This window comes from Syngnathoides biaculeatus, chromosome 15, assembly GCF_019802595.1.
Source record: "Syngnathoides biaculeatus isolate LvHL_M chromosome 15, ASM1980259v1, whole genome shotgun sequence".
Lineage (NCBI taxonomy): Eukaryota > Metazoa > Chordata > Actinopteri > Syngnathiformes > Syngnathidae > Syngnathoides > Syngnathoides biaculeatus.
Window position 1 is genome coordinate 13,814,492 of NC_084654.1, and position 20,558 is coordinate 13,835,049.

A 20,558-nucleotide genomic window follows, 5' to 3' on the forward strand; every position below is an offset into this window, starting at 1 on the left:
GGTTACAAAAACGAGCCTGGCGACCGTTCCGGCGGTCGCTCGTTCGTGTTCTACTGCAACGTATCAACGTGCATGAACAGGTTTATTTTTGTAGCTTTTTTTTTTCCCCGCAAAATAAACGCCTTTGACATCGATGCAATGGTGAGTTTAAAAATGGATTCGTAGTTTCACCTTTACACTTGAGTTTATGCAAAATGTTAAGGGGAAACTTTTATGATGGTAAGAACCACTTTTTTTTTTTAAGTTGCAGAAAGTTAGAGTGCAGCTTCTTCTCACACTGGAGATTCTTGTCATGAATATTCACGAATCTCTCAGACCCGGGCCATTGTCTCATCGTTTAATTGTTTTATTGTATGTCATCACAATGACGCATGCATGCGTCTGGGAGGGGCGGCGGCACATGGAATGCATGTAAAATATATTATTTTCCAGAAGAGGGGAAATTTACTCCATCTGACCACATTTTAATCATATGCAACCGACGTCCGAGGTCCAATTAAAGCTCAGTACGGCAAGCGAGTGGGCAAACCCTCCACGGGCATTTTACCCTTGCACGACAGTTCTGCACTTCTAAACTTTCAAGATATAATCCCAGCCAGACATTTTTTTTTTCATTTAGTTTTAATTTTGGAAATAAATGGCATGCGCAGGCGCACTAACGAGCATCCAGGAGTAGAATCAAAGTGGCTCTTGTCTTTTAACGCTTCGGTTATTTCAAGCAAGCTTTTAATTAATGCGCTCCTCCAGTTGAGGCTGCAATGAAAGAGAGATTATTGGCAATGTCAAGGATACTAATTGAATGTTGGACTTCTAACAATTAGCCCGCTCCAGAGCCATGTCGACTCATTACACATCCCATAATAGTCTGCGACTTTGTTGGTGAGTTTTAAGTAGCAAGGTAGAGAAACACAAGCAAGCCCCCACTCCTTTCGACAGCCTATTGACTCCTCGCTTTTGTTAAGGGAGATAGAATTAAAGAAGGAATAATAAATAATAGGAATAATAATATGAAGAAGAAAAATCAAGAGACTACGCACTTTGTGTAGTAATATATACAGGCAATTTTCAGAGTAATAGGCGCATTTTTAAAGATGAAAGCCATTTCCATTGTGTTAACACACTTATGGAGCACACATGTTGCTAGGTGAAAATATTGGGATTAAAATCTTTTGTAGGATTAAGAGGCCGGACCTTCTCTATTCATGAGAACTACTGGAGTTGGGTGGAAAACAAAAGGGTTAAACTGTGACCTCATGGAAAAAAAAAAAAAAAAAACACATTCAACCCATGAACTATTTTTAAATTGGATTTGATGGAGGTAAAAGAAATATATATACACAATTTTAAATTGTCTAATTAAAAGTTCCATTTCTATTTAAGTATTGATTTTGCTTGGAAATGTGTTTCATATGACCCCATTGAAATAATTCCTTCGTTATTAAAATGCCATACAAGCCAAATTGTATTTGCGCGCTCTCTCACACACACACACTCGCGCGCGCGCGCGCACGAACACGCACATACACACAAAGACTGTTTCTGAATTGAACGCTCAAGGGACCTTATGTTTGTTTATTGTGATTTTTCATGTCTTTTCATCGGGGAGGCCACAATATTTGGAGGCTGGGACTGACCCACAATCATGTTGAGATTGAGAGGTTTTGTGATGTGTGTGTGTGTGTCTAACCCTTCATATTATCACTACGATTTGGAAAGTCTCATTTAATCATTAGCGTCTCCTCTCCCCCTCCTGACAAAAAAAAAAAGAAAAAAACAACAGGTTCGAATGATGCGAGGAGGGGCTCACAAATTGCATACGATACAACAGATCACAGTTTCGAAGGCTAGCACAGATAAAAATGCAAAAAATAAAAATAAAATAAACACGTACCATTTATATAAGACACACACTGATTGTCTCTTAGAAACTACATATTGATTTTTTTATAAACACTTTTTTTCCTTAAATAAAGTAGTGCATCCATGTCCGCACGCAGCATCCTCCTTATCGTTGCGAAACAAAGAAGCTGAATTGAGGGAGGTTCTGAGTCCAGGGTTCTCGTTCCGTGGCCTTGCGGGTTCAACAGGTGAGTGACGCACTGATAGACATGGATGGGGAGGGGGGGGGGCTACAGGTGAGTGGGGGAAGTAAAGAAAATCTCTTTCCCGGTTCTAAAATAAATTAAACCTCTCATCTAAAGCGAGGTTACGACAAGAATGTTGGAGGCACCCCCCGTCCCCCACTTCCCCTCCCAGAAAACAGTTTTAGCCAGGGCCCTGCGCTGTCTTTTGCACTGCGTTCACAGGACCTGGAATTTCCACGAGGAGGTCTGATCCTTATAATCCAAGCAATCGGCGTTGAAGTTCAGTTTCCACGACGCCGCTTGGTCTTTATAATCCAGGCAATCCGCCGTGGAGTTGAAGCCCAGGCCGGACGTGCCGTAACCCTGCGTGGAGAGCGGCGCCGGGGACTGGTTGAGGTGGCCGGTCACCGCGTTCGTGCTCATCGGACTCAGGGTCGAACCAGGGCCGGACAACTGGTGGTGCATGGGGGTGAGGTAAGAGCCGCAGTCCATGCCGCCGAAGTAGGACGTGGAGCCGGCGTAGCCTTGGCCGTAGCCCGAGGCCTGCGTGTAGGTCATGGGGTAGGACCTCTGCATGCACGACGACGAGGTAGACAGCGGGTCCGACAGCGGCGAGATGGAGGCCGGGCTCCAGATGGACACGGGTGCCGTGCTGCTGGGGATGGCCGGGACGGCGGTGGTGCTGGCGGGGGGCGTGAACTGCCCGCTGGCGCCGCTCTCGGAGCTCACTTCTCGGCTGGGGGAGCTCTTCTTCTTGGCCGGCCGCGCCTTGTTCTGCCCTCCGTTCTGCTGCTGCTGTTGCTGCTGGCGACACTTGGCCCGCCGGTTCTTGAACCAAACCTGCAAGGAGCAACCGGGTGCATGGGGTCAGCCACTCCGAAAAAGTCAACTGAACTGAACTGAACACTTTCTTTGCCCGGTGTCACTCTTTTACTACTCATCCCCGATTAAAGCGATTCTCACCAAGTTATTCTGTCCACTATAACGTTACATTTCTTCATTTAGCAAAATGGCGACACACACACACACACAAATCGCCTACAATTTAATCGTGCCACTACAATTTCTCTGCAAGCGATCACTTCCAGATCAACCGACACATCTTTCTTTTGACCCTTCATTTAACTGACACCGGCAGGTTTCTCCGTTCTTTTTTACATTTTAATTTGAATCTCGAACAGGTTTTCATTCATATTCGTTCAACTAAAATTCGTTTCTTAAATTGGGCCACACGCGGAGGACGTCAAACTGTAGATAGATAACACCTTTACAAAATTTAACACATTTTAACAGAGTCATAAAACACTTTTTTTCGGTTAAAAAAATCCTATGCATTTAGCTCTTGCCAAAGTTCAAAATTAAATGCTAAAAAAAGGTGTGTCAGTGGGTTTCTGTAAATGACTGAAACGCAGCATGCCACAACATCGTTCATTTTGGAAGTCTTCCTCATTTTCTCCTTTTAATAATCCCCACCACCCCACCCAAAAAAACAAAAAAACAAAAAAAAACCTGCGTGATACGGTCAGACGTTGAAATCAATTCGGTCATGTGTTGCTTTAACCTACAGAATCTTTATACAGTACATTGGAAACAAAATAATTTAATTCCGACATGACAATCGAATTCCTTAAATATGTATTAAACCAACGCATGTTTTTTTAAATATATTTTCAAATGGAAGAGAGAGAAATCGCAACGTTTTATCGCATTTTAATTATGTGTCACTCGTCACGTCATCTGTCACTCGACAGAAATTGGTTGCATCAAATGTGAAATTTGTCTTTCTGCACGGTTTGCTTTCATGCCGCTTCGTTCGCCCCGAATAACGTCTTTGCAAAATGAAAGCCATTTCCAAGACTCACCTGTACACGCGACTCGGGCAGGTTGATTTTGAGAGCCACCTCTTCGCGCATGAATATATCGGGATACCGCGTCTTGGCGAACAACGCCTCCAAAACGTCGAGCTGCGCGCGGGTGAAAGTAGTCCTCTCTCGCCTCTGCTTCCTTGGTGTCGCTACAACAACAAGATAAAGTGAAAACGATGTACGTGAAATAATATACAAACATACACGTGATACGAGATGACAACAAATGGAATTATGCACCCATCCTTAAATCGCCTCTGTGGTTATCCATTTTGTGATAAATAAAAATTATCTGCTGCCACTACACCCCCCCCCAAAATAAAACAACAACAAAAAAACAAATACCTGTGTTCATAAAACGTGATTGAGAAACGTTTATTTGATTGGTTAGTTTAGATTTTAAATGACATGAAAACATCTCACATCGTTTAAGAGACACCCCACCCTTTTAGAATAATTGGCCAAAAATAAGTTTATTCCAAAAAAGTTGCTTACCTGGATAGCCCACGGACGGATGTAAGAGGTCCATTCCGGAAGTGGTTAAGCTAAGGCCATTGACTGTGTAAGGTGGTTGCTTTAAATACGACATCATGCTAATGTTGGTCTGGTGGCGCAAATTGGAATAAATCTTGAAAAATGGATGCAGCTCCCGATGTGCACCTGCTGTCCTCCTTCTCGGGGGCTCGCGCGCTCCAAATGTACAGACACCTGGCCACGAAGAAAAAAAAAAAAGAATAAAATAAAATAATTAACGTGTGGGAAATCAACACACACACACAAACACTGCACAAAGTCAATGTAATTAAACGAGCCACCCACGAGCAACGTGAATAAAAATGTCTTTAAATGTGACCATGTATTCAGTTGTTAAAGCGAGTGAACGCGGAATCAATTTTTGTGTACGCGTGTGATTTTATTTTACGACGTTGAACCACAAAGATAAACATGTTTTAAGAGACAGACAATCCCAATGAAAAGTGCATCGGGCAAACGTCAGCGAGCCTCGTGCGTTTTTTTTTTTTTTGGTTGTTTTTTTCGTGGTTCCCAACGGTTTTAACCCCCCCACGTCCCAATCTGTCACGCCTAAGCACACCCGTGGACCAGTTGCGCATTCCCGCTCGATCGTCATCATCATCATCACCATCATCATCATCATCATCATCTCCGACCGAGTTTCACTATCGGGGGCTCATTTTTTAAAATTTGATTTATTGTTTAATTAACGCGGCAATCCAGGAGGCAAACAAGTTGTGATGATTGCAGTCCAATTTCATGAGAAATATGCAACGAGCATCACCTAATCATTTTGCACCTGATCGAATTAAAAGTCATATTTTAATCCTTTAGTGTTATGATAATCAGGAGAGGGAAACAAATTGAACAGATAGAAAATTCGTTTCTCCGTCTTAAATAGTTCATGTTCACAGTTTATTAAATTTTATAGGTTGGTTTGTTGTCAACTCAATTAAATAATCGAATGGGCAGAATCCATATTTTGTAATAAAAGAGCCCTACGATCGATCATTTGGTCTCAAATCCGATATTAGTTTTCTTTAATAAGTTAAATTGGAAATGATTGAAGCGTGTGTAATCCTGAAAACTTTTCCTTCTTTTAAGAATTTAGATTGGAAGGCCGTTATGGCACATGACCGTTTGTGTTTAAAACTTCTTATGAGAGCCAAAAACGTTAACGAAAATAGCTTCTCATGGTTAATTTTGTCTTATGCCTCTAAAGTATTACCATTTTGGAATGTTTACTCACTAAATCATTGTACCCCCACCCCCTTATTTTACCCATTCCTTTTGCGTTTGTAGCCAATGTTTTTTTTTTTTCCAATTTTATTTTATTGCAGGGCAAATTGCCGGCTACGACCTAGCTCCTCATTTGTATGAGCGGTCAAAACGAATCCTTTGTGAGTGTAAACAAAACAAAGCAAAAAAAAAACTGAACCTACCTTGCTACTGGAGAGTGCAAAACGTCTTTTGTGTGTCCTCCTGGGCGAGTGAAAAAAATCAAGTGAGAGCAACGACGTCCTGCAGGTCAAAATCGAAAAAGATGCCACACGAGGAGAAAGAGAAGAAGAAGAAAAAACACCAAAGCAAAAAATAAAAAAGTGATATATATATATTGGAGAAGAATCCGCAGTGTTAGGACACAAAGTTGAGCGTGAGGCGTCTGTGTCGGGTTTTGAAGCAGCGCTGCAGCAGCGAAATGATGAGGATGAGGATGGAGGAGGAGGAAGAGGAGGAGGTGGAGGAGGAGGAAGCAGCATAGGATTTGTTGGTGTGTTGGGAGTGAAGTGCTTGGAGTTGGAATTTGTACAGAGGGGCAGCCAATAGGAGCTCGGCTCCCTCACACACTGGTGAGGAGGAGCCCCCCCCCCCCCCAACATACTTTTTGGAACCACTGTACTCATCCAATGGCCCCGCGAGAGTCTTCCACTTAGGCTTTAACAAGTGGAGTTTAAACTCAAAAAAAATGTGCATTTCCCCCCAAAACTGGATGCGCAATATATGCAAAAACGTCACTTTAGGAAATACCCGTTTGATGCCATTCATACACATATCACAGTAAGTCACTTTGAATTTAACTCCCATTTGATTAAAAATCCTTTCTAAAGTGTAAACTGAGTTGCAGAATCACGCCGTGACCGTGCAATCATCCAATAAATACATTTAAATCGATCAACGTGCCTCAGTATGGAGAGAAAGAGTTAAAAAGAGAGAGAAAGAGCGAGAGAGAGAGAGAGAGAAAGAGAGAGAGACGCCTTCCTCTCGCATTCTCGCGACGTGTCGCATGCGGGCAAAAAAAAAAAGAAAAGAAAGAAAGCGGATTTAGAGACTTATTTCTTTAAAAAAAAAGTGTCCTCTCATCCGCGGAGCAGCCAGTGTGTCACTCCGCTGCAGGCCTGCGCCCGTGCACACGAGGAAGAGGAGGAGGATGAAGATGTGCCAATGACAAGACGGGCTGAAAGGTAAACAACAACAAACGTTACCATCATTTGAACGCGTCCATTTTAGATCTTGATCTGACTTTTTTCTCTCTCTCTCGAGGACCACTTACAAAATCACCGCCGCTGTCATTTTCGTCACAGCACTTGCTGAATACAGCATCTTCACACACACACGCGCGCGCGCATGCACGCACGCACACTTACGCTCACAAGTTATTTGAATACTGATCATCGTATGGTTTTCAAGACTCATCGGAGGCTTGACTGGCCCTCGGCGTGCATGCAAGGCCTACGCGGGTGTCAAAGTGTCACCATCTACGACCCCCCCCCAACCCCCTACAGATTTCCACGCAGGCGAAGGAAGGAAGGAAGGAAGGAAGGAAGGAAGATGAGCTTTGCTGTTGTTTGGCTCGCTTAAACTTGGATTTCCTTCAACCGGATTTTCTTCTCTCCTGGAGGAAAGCAGGTAGCCTTTTAATTAGTTTAGTTTATTTTTTTATTGTACATTTATTTTGTAGTCTGAGTATATAGTTACATGACATAAATATTTGATAGATTTTGTAGTTTTTGGACAAATGATGAAAATTATTGACTATCTTCGTTTTAACATATTAGGAAATCCATTTGGAAAACACGTTGTATTATTCAGCACACCCATGAAATTTGGGGGGGATTAAATATTATTTTCAAACATTTTATGAAGGGTTTAGATATAATATATTTTACCAACTAAATCATTTGGAATTTTATAATAATCCCAATTAATAATAAAAATAATAATATTGCTTGAAAAAAATGCCGACAATATTTTCAACATTGTGAGAAATAAACATACACATCACTACTTATTTTTATTTTTTACATTTTTCTTTAATTAGAAAATGTATTGTTTAAGATTTTATAAAATAAATACGCCGCATGCGCAGTGAAACATTCCCTGAAAATTCACATTTGATCATCTCTTAATCTTCAACACGATTGGTTTATTTTTTTAACCACACCGGCTTGATTTACTCAAGCTCTCCTTCGTGCACGTCGTGTAAAAAATATAAATAAAAAAATAACCGGTCCTGTGTAGAATCTGAAACGCTGCGCGTCCCCTTCAGTTTCCCTGCCGTGGAAGTATCTCGCTCAATAATTGATGGGCTGGTAAAAACGGGCCGTCCGCGGGGAGTGTGCGTGTTAAAAGGACGTTTAAAGGCACAAGGAGGAGTTAAGCGCCCCTGGCGGGCCGCGTGAACGCGCTCCCACCGATTCCGCCTTTTATCTCCGCCTCTGCTCCACTCCACCTTAGGCTGTGCATTAAAAGCAGGGCCTCCAACCTGTGATTCCCACTTTGTCTCGCTGCACATATACTTTGATAGCTGTGAGGGGCGAGGAAGGGGCTGGGGGGCTTCGGTGTGGGGAATTGTGTGTGTGTGTGTGTGGGGGGGGGCTCACAATTTATAAATTTGGGCTTATTAATTCGTCATTCCAACTGTTTCTTCACATTATAGACAGTCAAAAAAGGACATGAGAGAATAAACATACGTATCATAAATAATTGAAGAGAGTAAATAGAAGACAAGCTGTTGAGAATTTGAATATTGCCACGCACACACAAACGCACATGCATATTTAGCACATTTATTTGACATCTTCGCTTCCTTGTATCGTATCCGCATGGCTGAAGAGGAGGAATGTGTTGGAGGAATTTATTTGGAGCTGAAAAAGCAAGAAAACACACTCTAACGAGTTGAATTCGTTTTCTTTTATTTTTTTTAAAACAAGTAGCACTAATTTAATTGTTCTTTAAAACACACCGTCAAGGAAAAGTATTAAACGAAATAAAAATGGCTGCGAAACAGTCAAAGGTAATTCTGACTTGTGTGACGTGCAGCTAAGTAAAAGCTTTTATCATTTACGGTAAATCAGCAGCTGTGTGTGTGTGTGTGTGTTTGAAATTGGGCTTCTGAGTCGAATGAGCATCATCACAAGCTGTATTTTAATGAGCTCAGTAGATACGTGTGCCATAAATTTGCAGTAAACGCACTGGCTTCGAAAGGCCACGCCTATATTGATAAAAGGAAAGGTTGAATTCACAAAAGTCATCAAAACACACGATGAAGAGCCACCAGTTTGCCACGTTCAGATTTGAAACGAGAGGGAATTCTTTGTTTCGAACTTCATTTGAGTCCTGCCGTTCCCAAATGCGCACAATATTGCATGGTCATAAGCAGCATAACGCACACACAAAAAAAGAGAGAATTGAAATAGAAAAGCATATTTCGATTGTGACTGTTTTGCCGTAAGCAATTTTCGATGCGTCCTCACAAGGCCACGACTCCGCGCGTGTTTGCCGAGTTCACGCCTTTTTTAATTAGAGCTGTAATTGTTGTTGTGTTGTGTTTGCGCAGGAGTTTGCCGACAAACAAGCGGATGCAATTAAATTCACTGCCATCGTCGGGGACGAGACGAGGCGTGGGCGTGGGGGTTGGGGGGTATTGTGGGGGGCACGTGGACAAGTCAAGGTTGGCTGAAGGAGAAGAGGTCAACTCACAAAGTGAAGTCAGTTATTTTTAGGCGAGGTATGTAATACACTGGAAAAACACTTGCCTAGTCAATTTTGTTTATTTCTCATTTTAAGGCAATTTTGATTTTTTTCTCAATTTTCAGCAAGACCAAATGACTTTTCCGTTAATATTCAAGTTCTTATTTTAAGAAGCTAATCAAGGCAATGCATAAAGAATCAATTGGGAGATTGTTTTTCAATTACTTTACATACAAAATGACTTCTTTTAATTTTTTTTAACCTGTTTTGAGTCATTTTTTCCCCACTATGGGATTCCGTTTTTTTTTTAGAGAGAGTACAAGAAACAAGTACTGTACCTCCATTTGAGTACTCGCTAATAGCAAGTCTGTACTGATACCTGATGTCTTCATCATTTCTTGAGAAGTGGATGTAAAGGTGTTTTATTTGAATAAAATATTGTTCAACAACACAAATTTGTATTCCTCGTAGTATCAATTCCACTCAAATACTCAATTAATCATCAGAGGTGGGACCAAGTTATTGCTTTGCAAGTCACAAGCGAGTCTCGAGTCAATCGCAAGTCCTACACTTTGAGTTTTGAGTCCTTTCGAGTCATTTTACCTATAAAATCAAAATCTGTTTTCATTTTTATAATATTTACATTTAATTATTGTGTATTATATACTGAATTGGTATAGGCATCATATTTTAAAATCATAAGTATCAAAAGAAATGTGATAAACAAGTGCAGTGAACCTTTATAAGAAAACTGGGGTGGTGTGGTGATCAAAGCCAATCATGGGGGGAGGGGGGTCTTGAGTTAATGCCCTTCGAAACGGATATGTGGCACATTTTCAGTTATTCCATGCGGTATCCTACTGACAAATCCAGCAGAATAATTAAGCATAAGGATAAAATACATATTTTGTCTTGGTGAAAGAGCAGTGAGCAATTATGAATATGCCCCCCTAAAAAAGAAACTTCTCACTTAATAATGAACCAATTGTTTTCCCGTTTTGTATAATCAACAGTATTTTTCTTTCCTATTCACATTGTGCATAAAGCAGGAAGCTGCATTTTCTCATCTAAAAACACTTTTAGTGAGGCAAATACCAAAAAATATTAATTGATTTCAGTTCAAATGTTGGGTTTCTTGGGAGTATAAAAAACACGTTATTTATTGTTTGCAAGTATGTATTGTTATTTTTTTTTAATTGTGGTAAAAAGGTAAAGTTTTATCCAACTGTGTTATGTCAGGTGTCAGGGGGACACTATATAAAAATATTGTCCAAAAGAGGCAAAGAAAGGGGCATAACCAAGAATGTCCTTTCATGTCAAAGAGAGGCTAGCTGGGTGCTGAGCAATAGGTAAATAAAGTGGATTAAAAAAACAACAACTGTGCAGTAATTTACAGGAAGGCCAGAAAACAGGCCGAGTAACTATTTGCTCAATCGTTCACAAAGCTAGCATGCTCATGCTAACAAAAACAACCATCCGTGAAGTCATGGTGTCCGATGGGTTATACGTCCTTATTGAATGTCATTGTCGTTTCTGTCTGCAATGCTAACAGTTGTTCCTGAAATGCTTACCTTTTTTAGCTGTTACAATTAATTACACATTGGTAATGATAATGTTTGGGACACCTCAGCCTAATCGATAATCATTAAGATCTTCAGTATTATGTTGTTACTCATCATATTTTCCTGAATGAAAACACGAAGTTTCACGTGTAGCACTAGAAAGAGAAGGCTACAAAATGTTAGGTCCTCACTGCTTTGGTACATGTCTTTGGTCTTTTCAACTCAGCAGGTTAAGTCCAAGTGAAGTCACAAGTCATTGCTGGTCTAGTCTAAGTCCACTTGGAAGTGAAATCATCTTTCTGTATACGTTGCTGTGTCGTTGGTGTGCAATTATTTGCTATTTCAAAGTCTGCCACATGACAACAATGCTGTCCATTTGCCAGTTAGCATTAGGTGTTAGCATTAAGATAGAGGAGACGGAAGTCTGCGTTTGTAAGATGGGGTACGTGTTTGCCTAAATACATAACATGCCATATTCTCTTTGCTGTTTGTTTTGTTTTACAATTGATTTCAACCCATGTGTCAATCACAAGCTCGAAACAAGCAAAGGTTGATTGTTTGAATGTTTGCGATATGCCAAGCTGCACGCAGTATGTTTGTCAAATACAGAATAGTATACAGTGTTCTTCCCCCCAAAAAGAAAAACAAAACATTTCCAGGAATAGGTGAACGGGTAGCACGCGAGGGTCCTTTGTAGTACATACAGTATATGATAGGCAGGTGTCGGGTGTCGTAAGTGTCGTAGGGTTTCTAACAGTTTGAGTACAGATACAGATACTGTATCCGTATTGGTGTTTGCAAAAAAAAAAAGGGCTCTATTGCACCTGGCCTCTGTCGGCGTCCTGTGCGAAACGGCGTGCTAAAAGGTGCCCTGCGGACCGGACCCCTGGAGTCTTCAAAGGCGCAGCAAGTCAAAGTGGGGGAATTCGTTCAGGTTTATTCGGCAACCTGGGATTCAAATTGGATTCGGGGAGGCATTCATAACACTTCAAAATGTTACATTGTGTGATTTCATGTTTAAGCTCCATCATAATGTATTTTTTAGAGGGAGTGGCCACACCATTTGCACGACTGTAAGTATTCATGATTCATCAAATGTTTTTTTTTCTTTTTTTTTTAGAAGGGTGGGGTGAGAGTCTGCCCTGTTGGAGATCTCCTGAACAGGAGACTCTTCCCACTTTAACCTTTGGCTTCACTGTGCTTTGTTGATCTGACCTGAATATGTGATAGGGTCACTGTGTGGGCCTCCTCTGGGGTTCTTTATTGCCCCCGCCCAACCTCACTTGCACCCGCAGTGGATTAGACCTCCCTGGAAGAACGGTTAGTGTACATGAACACTTTATTCACCTGTGATTCACTAAAATGGATCAATTATGTATTTGGCATTCCTCTTTATCATTCATGGAATGTGAATATATTGGATTTTTATATACTAATAATCAAATGAATATATACGTTATGTCCTCCTGGTCACATGCGTCACAATGCCTCGTAATAAAGTGATACATTTTTTTTAATTGTAGCTCTTCTAGGTTCTTCTATGACGTTACACATTCCAAGGTGTTACTGAGTAGTAATTATTTATGCACTCACTGCTCAATACAGGTACTGAATTAAAAAAAAGCCTTTACATCGATAATGATTTATTTGTTTGACACTTATCAAATGTTTTTTTTTAAAACCTATAAAGCACTTTACTTTAGTGAATTAAGTTTTTATCAGGAGAACTTAAGAAAATAGCACTTTACAGTAATGATCCTTTTATGAATGTTTTGTCATGTTATTAATTAGTCCCCCCCCCTTTGTCAAGTCTTTATTAACTGCTATGAGTCTTTAGATAAGAGTGACCTCTTGCGTGCCAAAAATTCACCCAGTACTACTTTGCCCTCTTTTCTAGTTACAGTATATAATGCTCCCATTTTAAAAGGCTTTTGTGAGAAATGTGCTAAAATAGAAAATGTGATATTAGTTGGAACTTTTCAAATGGTTCTACATTGAATCTAAAATGATTGTGTTTATTCATGACTTGCAGATAGGTTACACTGCCAATCTACTATCTTTAGAGAACATGCATAACATACACTAATGAGACTATAGTTTGTAGGTTCACCTATTAAAGTATTGGAAATCGATACATATATATTTTTTTCTCACCAATGACTTCATTTTGCATGATAAAGTCAGAGAGGTTTTAATTTAACGATATGTCTTAGTTGGAGTCAAATGACTATACTGCAGCATAGTTGTTTCGTTCTAGTACTACATTCACTCCCATTGATGGCTTTAGAAGTCAAATATCCATGTTGACTGTGAAGGCTGCCAGTCAATGAGTATTTACTCCTCTTTTGTAGCTCAATTAGGTTGTAAAAGTATGATAAAATTCTCTCTAGAAAACATTTGAATTGTAAGCAACAACTAAAATAATAAATATCTTGTTAATATACAGTATATTCACACAAAATATTATGTTCGTAAAGGTTACAAGGTCAGAAATTTCTGTAAATTCTAGTAATTCAGTTAAATACAAAAAGTGATTATACAGTCATTTCATGTAGTTTGCACTGCATCATGGGATTTTGGTTGACGTAACAGTAGTGGTCACAGTATTCTTGTAGCAGAAGTCAGACGCCGCTCTTGACTGCACTTGCCTCGGGCTGGCTGACGCGTTTGAGCTAAGAAGTGGGGCACAACTCCTCTAACCAATTCCGACTCTTCTCCTCGTGCTTTTGTCAATAACTTTTTTTTCTGTTTACTATAATCCTGCAATACAGTAAGAGCTACTTCCAGTGAAAGCTGTATACAGTTATGGTACTGTAAACTTGAAGTGAAGTATCTGACCCCTCGAACCATGTCCCCTTAAAATCCTATGAAATGTCTGACATTGGAAGGAATGACCAATGGCCAATGACTGTAGACGGTTGGACAGCTTCAGTACTCAGTACTTTTACATCTGGGTGGTGTACTGAGACCCTGTGTGTCTGAGCGCGTCTAATATTTTCCTGTCCAAAGGCCCACTTTGCTTTGAATGACAGTTTGGCGATGCCCTCAGCTTCCCACTTGGACTTCTCAAGTGTAGCCCCTGTTAGTGGCAGCAGTGCCAATCCCTCCCCACTCTTTAATATCTCTCTTTGGGCCTTCTCCGGCTTTCACCAGTCAAGGCTCCTTCGTGACAGTTGGACATCGTCGGGGGTTTTCGGGAGACAGCGACGGGTGCGTTCCCAGCCTCGGGGCCTGTGGGGAATCTGTGATGGCTCGCCTGTCAGCCGGCCCCTCCCCTCCAATTAGGAGAGTAAACACAGCGCCCGGCCCGGCTTGGGGGACAAGAGGAGGGAACGGAGGGGGGGCTTGCGGCTCCTGTCCTACTGCTGCTTGAGTTGTCCGCCAGCAGCTTTGGATGGAGAGAAATATTCACAAGACGAAAGACGGAGTTGGAGGAGCCGTTTAACTTTCTCTCTGAGGAGCTGCTGAAGTCAAGCCATGATGAAGACGAATGGCACCCCTCAAAAAGAAGTCAATGTAAAAGTCAAATGAATTTTGGAGTAAAACTGCCTCATAAATCCCAGCATATCATAGCAATCCCCTGATAGCATGCAAATGTGAACTCCAGTGGATATGAGCTGTCGGTGCAGTGTTGACATAAAGTTCAAATACCAGGCAGGCCTTACCGTTTCCAAGATCCTTTTTTTTTGTCAGAAAAAGTCCAATCCAGTTCCGATTTCCGCAATTTATGAGTTTTCCAAATTCTTAACCATTGCTTGGTTGATTTATTTATTTTTGCTTTGTGTTGTGAGCTAAAATTTGAGTCACTGCTTGAAATAAAATGGGTGGTGGGGAAGGAGGAAAGCCACAGTCACCACGGCACTTTCAGCTATTTATTGAACAGGATAAACATTCAAAGACACGGAAACAAAATGCGAACACTCCCAGGAAGGCGGGTGACAGCAGCTGCTCAAGTCAATCACTAGGCCACGCCCCTCAAAGGCAAATATCAACACACAAATTTCCAACAGTGTGTTTGTGTGTAACTTTCAGCTTAATTACACCTTATAAAACCTTTTAATTTCTTTACATTCGCTTTCATTATGTTTTTATATTTACATTTTCTAACAACATAAAACAACAATTCGGATAGGCAAAAAAAAAAGAGTGGAGCAAAAAAGATTTGTTTTTGCTTCTCAGCAAGCAGTTGTTTGATTTTGCTGCTATTGAACATTTTAAAAGAAGAACTGGAAGATTAATAAAAGACATTTCTCAGATCTACAACAGCATTAATAATATAAAAGTGTGATGCTTGGCGTTCACTGATGGCTCCATTATTAAGCAGCAATAGCAGTTAAAGATGGAAAAAAAAGCCTTTTGATGTACAATTTCATTTTGTGTCTGATTCTGTGCAACACCCAGAAAGATTAAAATAAAAATCTGTTGAAAAACACAAGTGTTTGTGTAAATACTGAATTCTTAACATTCAGTTCTGTGATAAAATGACTAACAAATGATTAAAACAAGTAAAGATCACAAGAAAAAAATGACTTTTGGATTCGAAACACTTCTTCTTCTGACATACAATAGCAGGAGTTCGAAAGGCTCCAATTCAACCAGAAACCAGAACAAAAAAAGTTTTACAAGTAGCAGAACAAATAAAAGAATGTATTATTAAAAAAAACAGCTTTCATACAAATACTTGATTCTCACAATTAGATGTGATTTGTTGCTATAGAACACGCACAGGTATGATAATAGGATAGAGGAAAAATATATTTTTTTAGAGTGACTGCTTATCTTTCAGCCTTCCACAATAATATTCTGATAAGAGACAAAATGAGAAATATACTGCTGTTTTTACACATGAGCATCTTTGTTTTTTAGCAGACAGTCACAACACAAGCATCTACTCCACCTTTAATCTTTGGACCCCCACCCACCCACTCCTCCACTCTCTTCTTTTTCTTTACCTCTCTCCTGGTTGCTGGGGGGACTGAGCAGTGGCTGCTGGAATTTTTTGTGGGCTGGAGTTGTAAAGCATGGAGCTCAGGACCGGCTTAGTAGTGGTGGTGGGCCACCCCAGCCGTCCTCGAGCCCCTCCGCCCTCCCCGGGCAGGGTGGCTGGCTAGGGGGAATGACACGACCGGGAGGGGAGGAATGTTCGGGGAGGACCCGCCAGACAAGTGCCATGCGGTGAGCGATGAGCAACCCAGACAGAGAAGAAGAGATCTTGGCCAATGGAAGCTCATCCTGTCATTTTGCCTGTGGCGGATCCGAAGTGAGCTGCTTGTCACACACGTAGACTCAGTGGCACCACATCTGACTGCTCGGACCTGTTTTTTTTTTTTTTTTTTTGGTCTTAAAGGCAGCCCCTCTCAAGGCAGAATGCAACAAACATTGTGCATGGGTAGTTTCAATTGAAATCAGTCAAGTGTACATGGACCACCATCTGTCTCCATTACAAGAGCACGGTCGCATGTGCTGGTTTCTGTGTAAGTACATTTCAAATCAGATGGTGTGCATCAATGTGTACATGTGGTGGGCAGAGAGAGCACGAACGGAGGGATCTCGGTGCCATTGCCAAAGTTCTTTTTTTTTTTTTTTTGCAAGGTCCAGATAGCCATGCTGCAGCATCATGGTCCACAGCATGCGAAGACATGGGGCAGATGGGTGCAGTGTAGCAGCACAATCCCCCCAACACTTTTCCTCCCAAATGTGAGGAAGCAGTGGTGGGAATGGCACAGAATGAGAGGTAGCGTGGGTCCATGGCTGCAACAGAAAAAAAAAAGAAAATTTTGGAGTGGCATTCAGGGCGGGTTTGGGGAGGGGTGGGCGGCGTTGGTAAAGATAGTCCTGCAGAGGAGAGGGAAAGCCACATCGCTTTGAAATCCAAGTACAGGGGCACGAGCCCAGAGAGGAGAGGCAGCGTGGCCCAGCGCCTGGTTAGACAGGCAGTCACCGTACTGGGCCACCGTCCAGCTCGGGCCCCCTCCCAAACCAGACAAGCCCGTCTGGCCCGGGCTTACTGGAAGCAGGCAGCCGACCCCCGGCGGACCGGCCGGAGCCCTACATTACCGGGGCCCCTCTCAAAGACTGCTAGTTTTCCAAACAGCAGCACCCCCGTGGAGTGGGTAGGGGGGTTGTGGGGTGGGGGTCTCCTCCAGCACCCAGGCCTCTGGATGGGCGCCTGCCGCTGATGATAACCCCCTCCTCACGAGCAAGCCATTCAGCCTTCGGGGCCTGTGCAGGTCCACACATCGCCATGGCAACAGTGGCATGGCCGTACACACAATGTGAGTGGGCAGCAAGCCAGGTGCTGCCAAATTGGGACCAAGGAGGACATTTTGGGGTACTTTGCAATCCCTTCGTTTTCGTTGCGTGTTATCTATTTCTGTGATCCCAGGATTGCAATATCATCACCACTTCACAGATGTTTAGAAATAAGCCTCATCAGTCAGGAAATCATGGAAATGAAATTAAGCCATTCATTTATACAAATGCAAACAGCGTTTAAAACATTTCAGCGGTACAACTGTCCTAAAAAATTAACCACCATTTAAATAAAACACCAATAAAATGTATATACAAGCTTGACTTGTTAGCAAAATGTAAGGAGGGAGTATAACTTGTATTGGACTCACTTTCCAGAATACATTATTTTGTTTTTATTATGGCCCAAAGAAAAAGAACAATAGGCTGGACATCCGGATCTTCATGAGACTCTAAAAATATGTCCTTGAACATTTTAGTAAAGTTTGTTTTTGGAATGTATTTTGTAACACGTCGCATTGGTTTGTATCATCCCTCAGCTTTTTATTTATTTATTTATTTATTTATTTATTTATTTTTTACAGACACTAAAAAGCATCCCACAGTGTGTTTTGCATGTTTAAATTTAAACCTTTCGGGGAGAATTGACCTGATACATTGCTTGTGCGTTTAAAGAGACCTTGTCACGGCAACATTAAGCTTGCGTAAACACAAGTAGTTCAACGACATTCAGCAGCAGCCACCTAAAGTTGACTCCACGCCCACTCTAAGCCACTGGGAAGACTCTGTAAGTGGCGGGATGCTGTTTACTGAAAGTGGATATCTGCTGTTTGTTTTCTTGTTCTGCTCCCCGACTGTAAACACTCCCTGGATTTCCTTGAGTGCTGTTTTAAAACGCGCATGTTGCTGCATGTGCGCCATGTGTTATATTTGCTGATAACAGGATTTACTCCAATTGCGACTCAGCAGTTAAGAAAGGTTAATTGTCGGCGCAACCAGCAGAATAGCGACATGCGGTAATTATTAGCCCGAGTTGCTTTATTATTTAGGGATGCTAATTAGAAATTAGCCCCTCGCTCCTTTTTGGATCACCACTTCAATTGAGTGGCGGATTGCGTGAAGTTTACTTTGACATCCATTTATCAAAACTAAAGGAATGCAGTTTTGTAGATGTCCTTACTGTGTCGGTGATTATGAAACTGAAGAGTTATTGATCCCCAAATTAGCGGGGGGGATTTTGACAGAGTGCTCCATGGAGTGCTTCTTCTTTTTAGGCAACGGTGAGGACAAAAGACCCTATGATTTTCTTTTTTTTCTTTTTGGATGCTGGTGGTTTTTATGGTTTGGTAATTCCAGTTTGCATCAAAGAGGACCATTTTAGACGTGCAAAAGTGTGTGTGTGTGGGGGGGGAGCACTTGAGCAGAGATTTGAAGTCTATTCTCAGTTTTTGCTGCGCTCAGAGAAAGAGTGTGTATTTTGTGTGCCACCCATGTGGATGAGTGTGGCAGCAAGACGAGGTGGAAAGTGACATGGAACGAAAGCAAGAGATCAAGGCATGGCTGCCAGTGCATGTCATTGGCCTACACTCTCATCAAATAGCCCCGTGCTGCTTGTGTTGCTGCCCAGACACAAATTAATTTGGACGCATGGAAAGACTGCAGAGCGCGAGACTCATCTCTGCCCTTTAAAAAGAAAAGACACCAGCGGAGAGCGCTTCTCCAGTGAAGGGGGTGTGCGAGGATGGCTTTCAGTGGACTGTCTGGAATAAGATGGGAGGGAACACAGGACATGGTTGAATGTGCTTGTCCTGCTATGATGACAAGATGGCTCCGGCCAACCAGCACCCCCTGCCCCCCAACTCCCCAGGACAGCAGTGAGGTGGAAGGGAGCAGAGAGGAGAAGAAGGCAGGCCAGGGAGTGGACGATTTATAGTTAGCCACCGTTTAATCTCTTCTCTGGCTCACAGCACATTCTCTCACTATGTCACCCCACACCTTCTCCTATACAAATCTAGACCTACTCGCCATTAGGTGGGCTTCATATGATGGCGAAGTGATGGGAGTGGGCGTGGGAGGTTCTTTTCACCAACACTGAGTTGGAAGATGACTCTTTTCATTTTGGCTAAACTGCATAGGATGGCCTCAGGAGATCAAGGAGAATTTGAAAAAGATGTGCATCTGCAGTCGTAATCAAATCAGTCGCCTGTGTTAAAATAATGCTAGATAACTACAAAAGTTAATTTAAGTGTACAAAGGAGTTCACCACTAATAAAACTTTTAATACAAGTGTTTCGCATTTGCAGCTGGAAGGGTTTGCACAGTGCTGTGGTAAAAAAAATGGAGAACCTAAATGCAGAGAAACAGGGATGCATATAAAAACATAAAGATGAAAAAAAAAATCACGTATATTAAAACAGTAAAGAAACAGATTCTAAACGACATGTTAAAACAAAGCAGTCACTGCTACGAACTACAGGAAAAAACGCAATGTAAGAAAAGTGACAGCAACAACAATGAAAACACATACACTGAAAGAAATTGGGGAACAAAACACATGTAAATGATGTGACAACGAGGCACACTAGGACAAGACATGAGTGACTGAAGGAGATGATTGGTTGACAAGGAACAGGCCTGACAAGTTCAGGAGGACATAAAAACTTCATGAGCAAGGAATGAACACAAAAGAAAACAAAATATAATCTGACCAACAACAACACATTTTATGATGAAGTGATGATCCATATGGTGACACTAACGCCTTTCTGCTTATTTTTTTGTAGCTTTTGCCATATAGTCGAGAGATGACAGCTTCTGACGGGTACAACAGGCGTCAGGGGGCCATTGCCAAACTGAACTTCATTTCCAGTTGATTTCTTCCCTAAAAAAGATCCTAAATATGTCCCATTAATCAAGAACAATGTCCCAAAACAACAGATATCCAGCGCACAACTTTCTAATTGGAATATATTCTTTAAAGGCCCACTGACACGCCTATAAACATTCTAAAATAGATATTGTAATGAAAATACATATAACATTATTCACTTCAATGTCGATATGGAAAAAGAAATATGAGCGGAGAGAGTGTCATCCATGCGCAGAGTTGCGGAAGTCACATTCCACAACGTCATCAGCTGACATCACACTAGGACATTCTCTATTGAAAACACTATGGGAGAGGAGCTGAGATTTTTGGATTTTTCCGACACCCTTTCTGACACAGAAGCTCTTTTTGAAGAACATCTCACAATTGTGTGAAGTGACCGGGGCAATGTAATCCAATCGTTTCGAGCCATATTTAGAAGATA

The 20,558-nt window shown here is 41.6% G+C and overlaps 1 protein-coding gene across 1 annotated transcript; it reads right to left on the reverse strand.

Annotated features, from left to right (window-relative positions):
- Positions 1 to 1,552: 1,552 nt before the first annotated feature.
- Positions 1,553 to 4,597, reverse strand: otx2b (orthodenticle homeobox 2b). Its single transcript, XM_061843709.1, has 3 exons — positions 4,445 to 4,597; positions 3,947 to 4,098; positions 1,553 to 2,924 (listed from the first exon to the last, which is right to left on the reverse strand). The coding sequence occupies exons 1-3, from the start codon at positions 4,539 to 4,541 to the stop codon at positions 2,301 to 2,303; spliced, it is 873 nt and encodes a 290-aa protein (XP_061699693.1). The 5' UTR covers positions 4,542 to 4,597; the 3' UTR covers positions 1,553 to 2,300.
- Between the last annotated feature and the right edge of the window lie 15,961 nt (positions 4,598 to 20,558).

Excerpts from the sequence above, each read along its gene's own strand:
- otx2b (XM_061843709.1), bottom strand. The coding sequence starts at position 4,541 with ATGATGTCGTATTTAAAGCAACCACCTTACACAGTCAATGGCCTTAGC. Across the intron at positions 4,099-4,444 it reads TCCGTCCGTGGGCTATCCAG|CGACACCAAGGAAGCAGAGG; the intron begins GTAAGCAACTTT and ends TTGTTGTTGTAG. Across the intron at positions 2,925-3,946 it reads TGCCCGAGTCGCGTGTACAG|GTTTGGTTCAAGAACCGGCG; the intron begins GTGAGTCTTGGA and ends TGCTCCTTGCAG.